Source organism: Plodia interpunctella, chromosome 18 (assembly GCF_027563975.2).
Source record: "Plodia interpunctella isolate USDA-ARS_2022_Savannah chromosome 18, ilPloInte3.2, whole genome shotgun sequence".
NCBI lineage: Eukaryota > Metazoa > Arthropoda > Insecta > Lepidoptera > Pyralidae > Plodia > Plodia interpunctella.
This window is the reverse complement of record NC_071311.1, coordinates 8,734,152-8,751,358: the sequence shown is the minus strand read 5'-3', so window position 1 is coordinate 8,751,358 and position 17,207 is coordinate 8,734,152. Positions and strand designations below refer to the sequence as shown.

The 17,207-nt window shown below is 35.3% G+C and overlaps 3 protein-coding genes across 13 annotated transcripts in view; 2 read left to right on the top strand and 1 right to left on the bottom strand.

The window, feature by feature from the left end:
* The window catches only part of RIC-3 (RIC3 acetylcholine receptor chaperone), a 34,372-nt gene extending 27,367 nt beyond the window's left edge, over window positions 1-7,005 (top strand). For all 11 annotated transcript variants that reach the window (XM_053758651.2, XM_053758649.2, XM_053758645.2 and 8 more), the window contains 4 exons: window positions 3,689-3,811; window positions 4,787-4,859; window positions 6,007-6,059; window positions 6,863-7,005. In XM_053758651.2, the coding sequence (XP_053614626.1) occupies window positions 3,689-3,811; window positions 4,787-4,859; window positions 6,007-6,059; window positions 6,863-6,985 (372 nt within the window). In that variant the 3' untranslated portion in view covers window positions 6,986-7,005. The remainder of the gene's footprint in view (window positions 1-3,688; window positions 3,812-4,786; window positions 4,860-6,006; window positions 6,060-6,862) is intronic.
* Window positions 7,006-10,394: 3,389 nt separating this feature from the next.
* On the bottom strand, window positions 10,395-11,656 carry ND-B14.7 (NADH dehydrogenase (ubiquinone) B14.7 subunit). Its single transcript, XM_053758653.2, has 2 exons — window positions 11,071-11,656; window positions 10,395-10,493 (listed from the first exon to the last, which is right to left on the bottom strand). The coding sequence occupies exons 1-2, from the start codon at window positions 11,561-11,563 to the stop codon at window positions 10,483-10,485; spliced, it is 504 nt and encodes a 167-aa protein (XP_053614628.1). The 5' UTR covers window positions 11,564-11,656; the 3' UTR covers window positions 10,395-10,482.
* Window positions 11,657-11,992: 336 nt separating this feature from the next.
* Window positions 11,993-13,942, top strand: cpa (capping protein alpha). The gene has a single exon (XM_053758652.1). It carries the CDS (start codon window positions 12,024-12,026, stop codon window positions 12,888-12,890), a length of 867 nt encoding a protein of 288 aa, XP_053614627.1. The 5' UTR covers window positions 11,993-12,023; the 3' UTR covers window positions 12,891-13,942.
* Window positions 13,943-17,207: the final 3,265 nt, after the last annotated feature.

Genomic DNA, 17,207 nt, shown 5'->3' with positions numbered 1-17,207 from the left:
TTGTGGAACATCTGTCGCCTGAATGCAAGCAGCTTTTCGCCGCCGCCAGGCGGTTTGCTAAGGACAATCAATATAAGTACGCCTGGACGAAATTTGGACGGGTCTACGTACGAAAGAGCGACATTACCAGCGGCATATATATTAAAGATCTCGATACTTTGAATAACCTAGTATGAGTATTTGGGTGCATATCATAAATATATCTATATTTTTAATTAGTTTTAATCTTGCCACTATATAATATATTTTTTCATAATGTTAGTTTTTTATCAAAATGTGAATAGAGTTCGATCCAAAATTAATGAAATAAATTTAAATGTATTGTCAAATAACTACGATATAATTTGTCTCACGGAAACCAATTTTAATGACAGTGTACGTGATTCAGAGTTATTGGATTCTCGATATAATATTTACAGACGGGATCGGTCTAGCACTTCTTTGAGTAAGACTGAGGGTGGGGGTATTGTAATCGGTGTAAAGAAAAATATAGAGGTTGTACGACAGTTTTCGTGGGAGAGCAATGTTGAGGACTTGTGGCTGACTATATTACCTCGTATTTCTAATGACAAGAAAATTAATATTTGTTTATGTTATCTGCCTCCTGACTTGCCTCGTAATTTTCAGCAATCTTTTTATGATAACTTGTGTACGGTGGTTGGTAACACTGGTACTAATGAGGAGTTTATTTGTATTGGCGACTACAATATCCCTGAATTATCCTGGACAGGGGCCCCTAATTCATTGCACATGACTAGCAATCAATCAAATAACTGGAAACCACTGCTGCTGCTGGATGCTATGGCTGTATGCCAGTTGAAGCAGTTTAATAATATTCCAAACTCCAATAATCACTTTTTGGATCTTGTTTTATCTTCTACCGAAATACGGGTGTACGGGGCTGATCCACTCAGCCGTTCTGACAAGCATCATCCAGCCATTGTTGTTGACGTGGACTGCAATGTTGGGATTGCGAGTAGTTTTCTGAAGCCGAAACATCGTCAGCGTTTTAATTTTTATAAATGTAATTATGAAAACATTAAATCAGAACTTTCATTAATTGATTGGCATTCCATCCTATCATGTTCTGACATAGATGCCGATCTAGGTAAGTTCTATGACATTGTCAATGACATAATTAGTAGGAATACCCCTCTCTGCAAAAATAAAAATTCTAAATATCCTATTTGGTTTAGTCCTGCAGTAATTCGTTGCCTTAATAAGAAGATCAAATTTCATAAACTGTATAAAAATTATGGGAATCCTTGTGATTATGATAACTTTTCCCATTACCGAAATTTGAGTAAACGATTAATTAAGACGAGTTACCAAAGATTTATTGCGTCAGTTGAGGACTCCTTAGAACATGATATAAAGAGCTTTTGGAGGTTTGTTAATGCAAAAAAGGTGTGAACCAGGTTCCCTTGTCCATGAGTTACTGCGATACTTCATCAAATGACCCATCTCAAATAAGTGAATTATTTTCTTCGTATTTTAGCTCAGTTTTTGAAAAAGATTCGCTTGAAAGTAACTTTGATTTTACGGATAGAAATTATAATACTTTGAATTCTGTAACGATCACAGAAGAAATGGTCTTAAACAAATTAAATGCCTTGGACGCTAATAAAGGACCCGGACCTGACGGTATTCCTGCCATCTTTATTAAAACTTGTTCAAAAGAATTATGTGAACCATTGCATATCTTATTTTGCAAATCATTACAGTCAGGAACTTTCCCCACTCTTTGGAAAATTGCTCATGTTGTTCCTATCTACAAATCAGGTGATAAAAATCAGTGTCAAAATTATAGACCTATTAGCCTATTATCTTGTTTCGCAAAAATATTCGAGAGTATTGTGTACGACACATTGTATAACCATTTCAAACCCTATCTTCACCCACAACAACATGGCTTTGTTTCTCATAGATCTACCACGTCTAACTTACTTGAGTATAAAAACTTTCTTTGTAGTGCTTTTGCTAGAAACGTGCAAGTCGACTCTGTGTACACAGATTTTTCTAAAGCGTTCGACAAAGTTAACCATAGAGCTCTCTGTATAAAACTAGCAGCATACGGCATTCATGGCTCTCTGCTTCGTTGGCTTCAGTCTTATTTGAGACTTAGGAGTCAACTGGTGGCTGTCAAAGGCTATCTATCGACACCTGTCACTGTTACGTCTGGGGTACCGCAGGGAAGTCACTTGGGACCTCTGCTCTTTGTGATTTTCATAAATGATCTTGTTGAGAACCTTTCTTGTCCCTGTCTTCTTTACGCAGATGACCTAAAAATTTTTGCTGCGATCAAAGAGTCCTCAGATACGATGGCGCTGCAGAGCGATCTGTATGTACTATCTAACTGGTGTAATAAAAACTATATGCAACTCAATGTCGACAAATGTTTTGTTATAACTTTCACTAGAAAGTCTATCGTAATCACATATGATTACACATTGGAAGGTATAATACTCGCTCGTAAGAATCTTGCTAAGGACCTTGGGGTCTTCTTTGACAGTCAGTTATCTTTCCGGGATCACTATGATTATATTATTCGGCGCTGCTCTCAACTGCTCGGTTTCATCTGCAGAATCACCAAAGACTTCAGAGAGACCCGCAGTTTTCTACATCTTTATTACTCGCTTATACGTAGCATACTTGAATATAATTCTGCAGTTTGGTCTCCATTTTATGATGTGCATAGCAACAGAATAGAAAGGATACAGGAGCGTTGTCTAAAGATTGTAAGCTATAGACGTGGTATGGGCCGTGCACTCACATCGTATCAGGAACGATTGGAATACTTTCAAGTAACCTCTCTTCATACACGTCGAGATATAACTAATCTCATAATACTTTATAAAATTATACACAACCATATTGACTCGTCCAACCTTCTTTTAGCTCTTAACTTCAATACTCATTTTAGATCTCGAAATCGCAACTATAATGCCTTTAATCTTCAAATTTATTCCAATAATACGTCTTACTACAATCCCTTGGTCAGAATGTGTCGCCAGTACAATGAAATCTTAGCCTCTAATAGGGAAATAGACATTTATTTGTTTTCACTGTTTAAGTTCCGGCGGCAGATAATGGAACATTTAAGGAATAATTGACTTTTCTTTTTTCATGTACTTTTCATTGTTTAATCGTTCTCTCTATATTCAAAATTATTCAAAATTGTTATCTACTGTTTGTTTTGTTCTAAACTTGCTTTTTAGCTTTCTAGCGTAATTATTATCTAACCTTTAAGTTTAAGCCTTGTTAGGCATGCATATGTTTGGATTACTATTTAGATCTACACTTTTATATGTTATTATTATATCCTGCTCATGATTGTAATCTGTTTTGTGTGCTAATAAATAAATAAATAAATAAATAAATAAATAAATAAAAGGTAATGTAAGATTGATGCTCAAATTAACAAATGCAAACAGTCATATATTTATTTTTTGTGTTATTGCACTTGTTCCAAAAAGTTTGTAAATATTTTATTTGTGTTGACTGAGATTCTTATACTATTGACGTTATATTCAAGGTGAAATTAAAAATCTACTCACTAAAACAAGTATTTTTTTGAGAGTATTTCTTCTTTATATTAAAAAATAGTAGTTATTTTTGTTAATATATATTTTTGTGAACTTTGTCATTATTTTCCAATGATTTTTGTAAATTAAAAACGACATTCCAGCACGAAGCCGAGGAGGTGAAGTCCATATTCCTGGAGACGGAGATCCCGCAGCAGTCGCGGGTGCTGGTGGCGGACTTCGCCGAGGACCGCGAGGCCCGCCCCAAGCCCACCAAGCGTTCTCCTGTGAGTACTCAAATTCAAATTCAAATCATTTATTCAGAAATTAGACCTTCACAGGCACTTTTTCTCGTCAATTTTTATATTTATAGTTATTTCTCACAAGCTACAAACTACTGGCATTTCGGAACGACCACTGCTGAGAAGAAATGCCGAAAGAAACTCATTTGAACAGTGTTGGTCCCTATCATGTCAGATCGGCTTACCATTATTGTTTCTTACATTGTTTCTTACAATGTTTTTTTTCTAATAATATATAAAAGTACATAATGTACATAGTCAAAAGGTATGATCCGAATGCTGATATATATATATATATATATATAAATATATATTCGGTGAACGGGTAACTCGTGAACTCACAGTGCCATCTATTTTATAAAGCGAAGATTATCAAAATTTTTTGGCGCAGCCGTTTGAACGTGAAGAAGTAACAAGCTTAAAAACTTTGGCCTTTATAATATTAGTGCGATTTTTGATTATTTATTTGTCCGTATAATTATATTTATCAATGCAGCGGTAAGCAGGTGGTATAATGGTTGACAGGTCTGTGAAAGAATGAAACCAAAAAGTCCTAGGTTCAAATCCTACTCGTGCCACATGAGTTTGTATACCAATATGACTTATGCATAGTTGTTTACATCGACCACCACTTGCATCATGTGAAGGGAAACATCGTGAGGAAACCTGCTCACTGCAATGTAGAGGGCAATGGTTCCACCACTCCATTAATAGTGCCAAGAAAGTCGTGCTGTGTGTTTCATTTCACGTAATGACCACGACCCTCAGTCATGAGGAAATACGACTATGAAGAAGATATTAATTTATCTGTATGTTACAAGATCAACGAAGCGTTCTGTGCCAAGAAAGTCGTTTTGTGTGTTTCATTCCACGTTATGACCACGACGCTCAGTCATGAGGAATACAACTATGAAGAGAAAGATACATTATCTCGTTATAACATTAACTCGTTTCTATCAGATGTTGGTGAGCGGGAAAATGACATTATCACTGATACAGGACGCGCCGAGAGACACGCCGGACAGAGACCCAGGTATAAATTTGGTTTACTATAGTTTTGGTTTGGGTCTCGTGGGAATTTCGGGATAAAAACTGTCCAAATGGATTTGTTACACATATCACACATGCTTTTAAAATTATTTTTGAATAATAATAATGAGATGAAAAGATTCTGGAGTCGAGCGGGTATTGAACCCGCGCCCCTGTCTATCCGGGACAGTGCTCTTGACCACTGAGCTATCGAGACCGTGCCAGTTCGGCTGAATTAATTCATCTCTTTACGTCTTACGACGACGTACAGTATTTTCACTATAGAGTAGTAGGTGCTCTTAATTAAAATTAGAATTAAAAATATATATTCTGGACCAGGTTATTCTGTACCCGTGTACCAAATTTTATCGAAATCCGTGTCCGGTAGAATTGTGAATTGAGTGACAAACATTCACACTAAACGTACGTAACATAAAAGGGTAAATATTTACAAATACGAAATGAATTACAAAGTTACTACTTATTTATATAGGTAGAAATATGTTGAAATGAATCTAATAATTTTGACTCCTTCCCAAAAATTGTTCGGCCACGCGATCGAAGTCCCGGGCATCAGCTAGTGGATAATAAGAAGCATTTTATTTACAGTCATTTATATATAAACATCCAATAAATAATATATACTATTAATAGAAAGAGGTAAATGTTTGAGAGTTTAAATGTTTGAGGCGGGTAATCTCCGAAACTACGGAACCGATTTAAAAAATATTTCACCATTAGAAAGGTACTTTATCCAAGATTGCTATAGGCTATATTTTATATTAAAATTCTAACGGGAGCGAAGCCCTGGGCAACATCTAGTAAATAAATATATAGGGACAAATCACACAGATTAAGTTAGCCCCAAAGTAAGTACGAAACTTGTGTTATAGGATACTAACTCAAAGGTACTATATTTAATAACATATACATATATAAATAAACATCCAAGACCCAAGTCAATATGAAAAATATCATTTTCCATGTAGACCTGACCGGGGATCGAACCCGGGACCTCCAGTGTAGCGGTCCGGCATGATGACCGTTAGGCCACGGAGGTCGTCAAAATCAATCTTTTTTCTCATTTATATTTTTAGTAATAAGTACGATAAATCCACATAATTAAATGGAGAACAATTGTCTATTTACAGAATCAACGTTGGATGATTTTACTACGGCCAGTGCGCTCACGCAGGCCGCCGAGGTATCTACAAATAATTTTATTATTAACAGTATTATTAACAGCAGGCCTACCATCAACTTTCAAAGAACGTTTCCAATGCGAGTTGCATTGGTTCAATTTTGGAACCTAAAATGAATCGCATTCATACTAAAAATTAAGTTGAAGGTACGAATTTGCGATGCAGTTCAGTTTAGGTCAGGTGTGTCAGGTGTGTTTTATTAACAGGTATTTTGTTACAATTAGCTACGAAAGAGCGTGACCTCCTGATACAAGCGTACTTCACTTAATAGGAAGTCACAATCACAGTAAAATTATGTACCATTTTGTTAAAGAAATAAATGAATTTTTAATTTCAATTTTAGAGTGCTATTCCACTTAGGTATCAAATTGTTTGTTCTATATTTTTGCTATCTCTTTCACCTTACATAACATTACGAAAGGGATAGCAATAATATTGGACAAAGAATTTGAAAGGCGCCATGTCTTTAAACACGCATGTAGAGTTGCCAGGTGTCCGGGCACCTGCAACCAGTTTTATCTGGATTAAACTGGATTAATATCCAGTTTTATCCAGATAAACGTGGATGAATTATGTTTAAAGAAGACTTAAAAAATACTTGGACCTAAAATTGCTCTCAATAATGTTGGTTTGTTGGTAACAAAATGTTTCGTTACTGGCAACTATGTCATGTAGTCTGTTTCGAAAAGCTAACGTGTTTTAATAGGTTATGGGCGAAATCCATATCCATTTTAATAAATAAAGAAGGATTCCGACAATAAAACGACTAATAAATATTTAATCAACGTCAACATTATTTACGCAGAAAGAGGAAGATCTATCAGACGAGGAGATCGAAGAAGAGATAGAGATAGAGGAAATCGAGGAAGAAGTTGAGGAAGAGGAGGAAGAGCCGCAGAAATTGGAGAAGGAACCCACACAGGGGTAGAACTGATAGATATAACAAATGATAATAACTATGTTATTAAGGGCCTGATTCACCGCTTGTTGAATACAGAATGGCCAGCGTTAAAAATTGTGTTTCACTAGTGTTGGATGGGGCTAACTGGCAAATAACTTCAAGTTAATTTATCTAGCAGTTAGTTTATCTGTCAGATTGCAATACGATATTTTATCAGAATGTAGTGAAAAAGATCCTAATGCAGGTATAGTCAATTGCAGGTTAAGTTACCGAGATGATAGCGGCGTATTTATGAATTTGGGTAGCTTGATGTGCTGTTGACTGTACATAGAAATATATTATACAGTGTACATATATATTCATATTCCGCTGTCCTAATTTTTTTTTTAAAATGGGTTTAGATGGAAAGTTTCCCGAGTAATGAGAATTAAAATCGCGTGTTACAACTACCACTCTTGTAAGTTTATTTATTTATATTATATTACACCAATACTCTGCGCAGACGCGCTAAAATATTTTGGCCAATCATAGCGTGCCAAACTCGTCCGTGACAACCCTGACTGCGTCGTCGCCGCTGGCGCCTGTGCCGCCTTTAGCAAGGCCGTCGAACAACTGTACGTAACTCATTTAACTGTTGCAGTGCTGTATTTAGATATCCAACCTAGTATCTTAGTTTCATGACCGAAGGATGATAATATATTTATTTATTTTATGCAGCTTTATTGTTATTAGTTAAACTTTAAAGGGTTTGCTTGGATTCTTTAGCTAAGATCATTGCTTGATTTTTAAGGCGCTATTTTAATCAGCACACTAGCGTCACCGCCACATTTTTGTCAATTGCTTTTATTTCTTAGTGGAAAATAAAGAAATATTTTAACAGTTTATTTATAGTTTCCTTTGACGACCTCGGTGGCGCAGTGGTAAAGTGCTTACCTCTGAACCGAGAGGTCCCGGGTTCGATCCCCGGTCGGGTCATAATGGAAAATGATCTTTTTCTGATTGGCCCGGGTCTTGGATGTTTATCTATTTGTTATAAAATATAGTATCGTTGAGTTAGTATCCCATAACACAAGTCTCGAACTTACTTTGGGGCTAGCTCAATCTGTGTGATTTGTCTTGATATATTTATTTATTTGTAATTCAAAGTAAGTCACAGTGGATATTATACTTTTTTATAATACAGTGTGGTCGCAGTTGACTTAAAGGATTTTGGTGGCTACCGTTTTCGAAATTAGATTATATATCGCCTTAATCGTAATGATACAAGGTCAAATATAATTGATTAATAATATTTTAACACGAGGTGTACGATTCATTTGAAACTTGTCATAAAATTTGGTTAGTGCTACGCAAACTACGAATTTAATATTATGTTGATTGTGCCAAATTTTGTCTTCGTGACTTATTCCAATTTTAGTCATATTTCGACGGATTTTTCCAGCTTCTTCCGACTTTACGTCCAAAACTTTATAAAGTTGTTCCTAGAACATGATATGTGTACTAGATATAGAAGAAAATATATTTTTTTTTCTTGTAACTTTATTATTATATTGGACGCGCCCTTTTTTGTAACTTTTCTTGAACGAAAGTATATAGAGTATATACCGACCCGGGTGTCAATTCTACTAACGAAAAGCCGAGATCGTGTCTCAATAGTAGTTCTCAGTGCGCGTCAATAAGAGATACTATTGAATAAATGTTTATGTTCATTCGTAAACAGTTTTGGTTTAAAGTTGGCAGAAATAGAGACCCCTGCCAGGCTTCGGACATCAAAAGAAGAAAGTTTACACACAGACAGGCGCGGAGGGTGACTTTGTTTTATGCTATACTAGCAGCCCGTCCCGGCTTCGCGCTTACAAAAATATATTAAATTATACACCTAAACCTTCCTCTGGAATCACACTATTGGTGAAAACCGCATGAAAACCCGTGCATCAATTTTTGAGTTTATCGCGAACAGACAGACAGACACGGCAGTGGACTTTGTTTTATAATATGTAAGGATAGTGATAATAAAATGCCCCAAAAAATTTGCTCATGAACACTTTAGTTTCTCATTAACTAAGTGTCGTCCATTCAGTCTAAAGTCTGTTTTTAGCCAAATTTTGACGTTTTCCAACTATCTAGTCCAGATGTCTGGACCTCTTAGTTGAGATCTCGTCAAAAATCGCATGTAATGTAATAGAAATAATGTTTAAAATTACGTGCACGTGAACTTCCCAATACATGCATTGTCAAAAAGATTTTTTTCAACGAGGAGTCATATGTATATAGGATATTTTAAACTTAATATTTTTTTAATTGCGTAGCCATAGCCATCATATAGTTCGTATGAGATTATTGTCTTACATGAATTAATTAAAAAATAATTGATCAAGTTTAGGGGTCAGTAGGGCTATCTACTTTTATCTTGAGTCGGGTACGATAGAATAAGATTTGCACTGGTGTTGTGGTTGAAGTTGATTAAATGCATTTAATTATGTTTTGAAAGTTATTTATTTCTTAAATTATTTTAAATGTGGCAACATTGTTGTTTTCAGTTTGATAAACATGTCAAAGTAAACGTTATTTATCATTGTATATATATATATATATATATATATATATATATATATATATATATATATATATATATATATACTCAAGATTATACAAATATATATTACAATTAATACATAATGTATTAATTGTAAATAACAGTGCTCCCAGAAATTTATTGAGGTATTTGTTAATTTTGTTATTGTCTTAATTATTTTCCAAACATGTGAAATTATTCATTTAAAATTCACCTGGAAATTATATTTTAACATCACAAGCTCGTAAATGGAAAATCATAGGTAAATACATTTTATCATTGATATTTCTTTCGTGAATTGTATTCTAATCATCTATGTTCCTATTTATTTTTGTTAGTATCAGTATGTTATATATCAGACTGTCTGTTGTGCAATTTCGGATTATGTGAAACGAATTTAACATTTAAAGTAGCATTTTGTTTTAAGATGCTTTGTTTTTAATTATAAGGAATAAAAGTTAACACTAATAAAATTGTTTTTCATTTGGCAATATACCACAATATAGGTACCAGTACTCTACCTATGGCACAGATAATTTTGTTGCATCCAAAGAGAACAAAATCCATAGAAAACAAGTTAATTCACATAAGAGACTATTTCCGTGCAATGCCCAACACCGGCACACATTGAGGGACAATGGATAAAGTAAATAAGCAAATATATGGCACTAAAAGTCTGGGATGAAACTTTGTAGGGTGGGCTGTAAAGGTCATTGAAAACTATTTTATACCATATGTGTGTCAGATTCCTGTGTAAACTCTTGTGGCATGCATAGTATTAGAACCTGGAATCTTCAGGTGTGTCTTAACACTGTTTAAAGTATTTAAAATTTTATAAGGCTTGAGACAAAACAAATGAAGTTTCAAGCATCTGTTTTATTGTAACACTTAAATAAAATTAATTACAAATTGTTCTTATTTACACTACCATTCTGCTAAATTTTCCAGTTTAATTTGGACCTGCAACAAATATACAATAATTTCAGAATGAAATTTAATTTGAAAAAGTTTAAGATGAAGTTTTGAAAACATATCATTATTGTAGTCAGTTTCAAATACAAAAAACTGGTTGATTGTGAGTAGCCTTGCACACAGAGGGTTTTAACAATAACAATTAATTATAACAAGTAAATAGAGAGATCAAATACTTGAGAACTTGATATAAGAGAAAAGGAGAACTTGAGAAAAGGACAGTAGTCTTAACAGATGAACAGACAGATTAGGAAAGCAGTTTTGTAATAGGATTTATTTCATATCTAAAATTACTAGCTTAATTATATTGTTAACCTGTTTACTATGTAAAACCCCAGAGTTTGTCATTAACCATCCTACACAGAAAAACAGTTAATTTATTCAGATTTGAGTGGAGAAAATTAATGGAAACAATGTTATATTTGAATGAATAATTCACATTTAAAGAGAAGTAGACAAAAAAGAAATTACCCTACGAGGTTGGCATAGTTGCATCTATTTCCTTTCAAGGCTTCAAGCAAAAGCCTCAAAAATTGATAAAAATAAACAATATTTGATCACGTACCAGTCGTAAAGTTTTTATATTCTTCCAAATCCTTGACTAGTGTCCAATCGTGTCTTACAGATTGAATGGTCTTGGTGGCATGACTAATCTCAGGGAAGAAAGTCCAGCCTTCATCAACACCAGTTTTCTTAATGACAGCTGCGACGCCCAGGAGCACACTTAGAGGCACAGCTACAGTTGCATTTCGTTGCCAGGCTCCAAATACTGATCCAGCAGCTACTCCGCCTAGGAAATAATTGATTTTATCGTTCTTCCCTCTGATATTTTGGGCCACATTCGTAGTCACCGTAAACGCTGCTGCCATTCCGACCATGGGGCCGATAAACCAAGCATATCGGCCAATAGTATTGACGAAACCTTTGGGGTGAGAGTACATAAGCACGTCGAATGAAGCTGCTGTGAGGCCAGTAATAGCTGCATACTTTGAAGTGACAAAGGTCTTCTTGAAAATATCTTGGCCTTCTGGAGAGTCATAGTATTTGTAGCTCAGCATTTTGGGTGGAGCTAAGATATTTCAACAAAACTAGTTACACAACACGATCGGTTTAGCTTTGGATTTTTGGTTTTGCTCTGTCACTGTCAAAATACCTAGTGTCAATGTCGAAGCCAATGGAAGTTGGCTGTCAAAGTCGTAAAGTTTGAAGCCCAATAAACATTTCAGCGGACATAATACGATTGTCCAGCACGCATGATTCTGTATACCTACTATAAATCTGTGTAATAAATCATAGGGTTTAAACGATGTAAATACCTAAAAGAATGTATAAATATGCTTAAAAAGCATTATGATTATTAACATGATAAGAATATGACATGGTTTTGTTTTAATGTATTTATAACTGTGCTTAAAATTAAATTTTATTTGAGTGTGAAAATTGAATTTTGGAACGCATACGACAAGCGATATTTTTTGCACATCCGTCAATCCGTCATTACTGTCAAAAGTATCAAAAATGGCGGCGGACGGTGACGAAGTGATAAGTGATCAAGAAAAAGTTAGAATTGTTTCGGATTTTATTCTTCATTCTCCACCAGGAGAATTCAATGAAGTTTTCAACGATGTAAGAGTCCTTCTAAATAATGATACCCTTCTTAAAGAAGGCGCCAGCGGTGCTTTTGCGCAATACAACAAGGATCAGCTCACGCCCGTTCGCCTCGAAGGCTCGGAACTCCATACTCTAATAACCGACCACAACGAGCTCGGTGGAGGCAGATTCTTTGATCCACGTTCAAAACGATTATTTAAGTATGATCATTTGCGTAAAGAAGCATCGGAATATGAACCATATGAACCGGACAGAGTGGCGGAGCCCTGGCGTTCTGCGCTCGATGACGAACTGACAGCGTACGTGGCGGCGCACTATAAACACGGTGCCAGTTTAGTGGTCGGGCGAGCTCTCGAGTCTGGCGCTGTGTCACTCGTCGCGTGTATTGAAGATCACCAATTCCAGCCCAAGAATTACTGGAATGGCCGATGGCGTTCAGTGTGGTCGGTGACCATAGGTGCCGGACCTGCCGAGCTCCGGGGAATGCTTCGTGTACAGGTGCATTATTACGAAGATGGAAACGTTCAGTTGGTTAGCTCCAAAGAGATTCGCGCGCCCTTAGTTGCCACTGGAGAGGTAGCAACTGCTAAAGAGTTCGTGCGATTAGTGCGCGATGCCGAAAATGCGTATCAAACTGCAATTTCTGATAACTACAAGACTATGAGCGATACAACCTTCAAGGCGCTCCGGCGACAACTGCCCGTGACCCGGAGCAAGATTGACTGGGCTCGGCTTGTCTCCTACACGATCGGGAAGGAGCTCAAGAGCCAATGATGTCCCGCCGCTGCGCTCTGAGCCGCAGCGGCTGCTCCACGCCTGTGTACATATATGCGTAAGAATAAATCTTGTTCAAATGTTTACGGGCACCGGGATGTCCTTTCCCGGCGCGTATTTATCTATGAGTATATAGAGAAATCGCTATCGTAACTGTTAAATTTTATTGCATTTTGTTACTATCAATATGGATGTTCATTGACTGGTGTCAATCACTCGGAAGTGGCCAATTTGGACTTCTCTTTGTTTGCAAAGAGATGTTGAATCAACGAGTCATGTCCATTTTTGTCAGTAGCATTGAGTTTACAGGATAATGTTGTACTTAGGTGTGGACCCGCGCTAGTGCGGTATCTGATTCTAGGTCTGTAGGAACTCCTGACTGAAACATCATGTATGAATATTTAATTTATTCGCTTTCCGGAATGGTTGGTTGTTGTGTGAGCAATACATTTCCAAAACAGTTTCCTACCTATCCATGTCAATTAAAATGTTATAACAATAATGTTGCACACACGGAAAAACTGAAAATCTGTTGTTGATTGATATAATACTGTAATGTTCTGTATCCATCGGGTTCTTATATTTTATATAATCAGTATTAATTTCCTTGATATTGCTTGCATAACCGTGTTATGTGAAAATTGATCAGAATTGTGTAAGGGAGAGATCCCAATGGTGCATTTAAAGTATAGTTAATTTAACTAATTGTCCACGTAGCTTTAATGCAGCATTTAAGAGCATATATAGCACAATTTATTCAATATTTTTCAATTTACAAAAAATAAAGTGTAGAGTTGCTCAAGTATAACACAGGGGAGAAAAGTGAAACGAAATTAGAAAATATATTGTCCATACTCTATGGCTTGAGTGTCATTTGAAGGCATAACTTTTTTTTTATAATAATGTAACAATTATAACTTCAATAAGGTTTATTTTGTAATTATTATAATTATTTTTAATAAACAACGTACATTCAACCCAAGTATTCTGTATTGATATATGTACGATTGAATTCATTTCAATAAAAATATATATTAAAATGTTGCTAACAACTGTTTCCTTTCATTTTTGATAACAGCTATTTATCTTTCACCCTTTATCTAGTTTTAAATTCTTTTTAATGTCATTATTAACTTATACCACACATTCTCTAAACTCTTTTTGGTTGTCTAAAGCTCTCAAGAGCGATGCAATGCCGCGCCGTAGCGACATTACGTCACTAATTAGATTCAATTAAAAATTCTAACATCTGAATTATATTACGTGAACAATGAACACATCATCATACTGTTAAATAACATCTCATTTTGTAATGTTTACGAAAATTCGTAAGCATAGCTCACTCTTTTATATTTTCCTCATTAACCTTTTTAGTATATTATAACCATTGTTCTATAGTTTCCCGACAATTGATTAGTTATTTTTTGATTTGTTACATTCAATGGGCCATATCATAAATGCGAATTAATGTGTGGTTCTTTATTTATAACGAAACGTCTGGATCGATCCATTGAAATTGAGTATACGAATATAGTAAAAAAACCTGGAGTTATTATTATTTGCGAATGTCTTTTTCCCATACAACACAAACTAGGACTAAAAATCGAGAGGAAAGCCATCAATCCATTTTTGGACGACATTGTCGGCTTTGTGAAACCTGGAGTACCTACCTACCTACCATTCTGTTTGGTACTTTTTATGTAGAAATTCTGCTCAGATTGGATCCCAGGACGTTTCATCCCTGTCTCGCTAATTCCACTATGTACTCTACATCTATGTAGTTTTAGAGAAGCTGTAATATCCATAATTTCACTAGGTATCTCCCGTGGGAATTGTGGTTTTCCCAATGTGTCATTGGTAACCCTAAATCGAACTAAGATTTTCGTCAAAATTTGCCTAGTTTTCTATAGAACTTTACGCGTGTAATAATAGGTATTAATTGTGACATGGTTATTTGCCTACAAAATATTGACCTTATAAGGAATGCAAAATGCACAGAACTAAACAAATTCAGGCGTGTCATATTGCCGTATCGATATCAGATAACGGTGTCGATGAGTCAGGGCTCCTACTCCGAAAACCAAAACGATACAATCGGTTGTTTATCGCTTAGCTACTAATTTACAGTAGTGCGCTTGAACAGAGTATGTAATTCATGATCAACAAAGAAGAAAAAAAGATTTAGTAGTACAATCATATAACTAAGTAACTACTTAATTGCGTGTTTTTGCTAGCCGTACACGTTGCAAACACTTGACACAAAGGAACATTTTAGTTTTGGAAAGAATAAAGGTTGCGAACACTACTCAATGGCACGTTTTAGAAAGATCAATTATTCAATCACTGATTTCTGGAATCTTGATAAAAGTTCGTGCCTACGTCTATTCTATCTACAGAACTGTTATAAAAATACCATGAAACATCAAGATGTGCCAGCTCTAGATATGTTTGTGAAAACTAATAGTTGCAACTGATTGTTTGGTCTTCGGGGACTCTGTGACTCAGGTTGTCGACGCCCCGTCTTATGTAAGCAATTGACTCATAATAAGTTTTTTTCTTTGAGAATTAGCGCGCACGAAGGGTTCCATGCCATTATCTATGAATGGCAAAAAAATAAAGTTTGTTGTATGGGTGATAGAGAGCCCTCTTGAATATTAATTTGATTCTGTTATTGCAGTATTTATTGTTATAGCGGCGAAATTTTCAGGTTCATGAGATACCTGTTGCAGACGGACGGAAAGTGAGGTTAGAGAAGGTGAGGACAGTTATGGTTAAACTTTTTCAGTCCGTAGCATTATTGTGGTTTTCGTAATTTACCACCATGGCGACCATTACGTATCCTCTACTATTACTTTGAGGCGGGAGTGGTCCAGTAGTTAGTAGCCAGCTATGGTAGAAATATCTCAGGTTCGATTTATTCTCATTATACCACATGAATTTGCATACTAATCTGACTCAGTTTTCATAGAGCAAGTGCAATTTTTTCACTGGAAGCAAGTGCCACCTGCTGTATAAGGTAAAAAATATTGTATATGGTGCATTTGTTTCTTTCATTTGTACTCACCCCAAAAATATTATTTTCTCTGCATCGTCTATTGGTTGACAGGTCTCTACCAGTCAACCAATAGACGAGAAAAACTGGTAGAAAAATTAGACTTTGATATGCTTTTTATTATGTTTTTGTAATAATTACCATTTTTTGGTAAAAAAATCAGTTAAACAGTTTTATTGTAAACAGACATAGTAATGTTGCAGATAAGTGTACTAAAAGCTAAAAATAACGATCCATTTATAATCCGCCATTTTGTGGCGGCGACTATTTTAAATTTTATATTTGTATTAGTGCACAGTATTTTACTCGTCACGCCCTTTCATTTGATACCCATATTGATAGGATTGAAAAAAAAAATGGTTATCCGTCATTTTGTAGCGGCGGCCATCTTGAATTTATATTAACATTGCATATACATAATTGTATTGTCACCAGAACAAAAGGCGTATACCAAATATCAGATGAATCGGTTGACAGGAAGAGGGTGAAATTTCAATTCTTTTCTTTTCTTGAGTCAAATTTAGTACTTACTGTACTAAATTTGACTCAAGAAAAGAAAAGAATAGAACAATCGAGCTCAGCTAAATAAAACCGTTAATAAAAAACCGTTTATAATAAAACCGTATATAAAAACATTGTGAAGATCTGAACACTTTCCTTGATAGTTTCCTAGGGTGTATGCATTTACTGCCATTGGATGGCGGTATTCGTAAAACAGATGCCATTAGACGACTAATAAAATGATACCAGTCTTAACACACTCTACAAGAAAGAATACTCTAATTTTAAAGCATATGTGATAAGGGGTTTTAGATATTATTTATTATCAAATGGTTCACTTTGATGCAGTATAAATATAAATAGAGCACATTCCTCGCTTGATATTTATAAGAATATGGGTTTATAAATATAGGCCAAGTAATTTCATTCGTTAAGCTTCTATTCTGTAATATACGTGAGTCGCATCCCCGTTCCATATAATCTTACTGACTTGTCAAGGGGAAGATATATAGGTAGATAGATACCTATACATATATAAAACAGGTTGTTCTTCGACTCGAAATAAATTCTAGAGGAATTTTGATGAAATTTGGCAAATCAGTGGGACTTAGGCCAAGTTTTATAATGTGAGTATTTCGTACTTTTTATTTCGAAATTTTGAAGAGCTGCAGAGTGGGCTGTAGGTTGTATCGTTGATGTAGCTCCCGAAAGTAGATGGCAAACTTTGTGCGAAAGTCGCATTATTAATAACTTAAAATAAAAAT

Coding starts and splice junctions, on each gene's coding strand:
- cpa (XM_053758652.1), top strand. CDS start 12,024: ATGGCGGCGGACGGTGACGAAGTGATAAGTGATCAAGAAAAAGTTAGA.
- ND-B14.7 (XM_053758653.2), bottom strand. CDS start 11,563: ATGCTGAGCTACAAATACTATGACTCTCCAGAAGGCCAAGATATTTTC.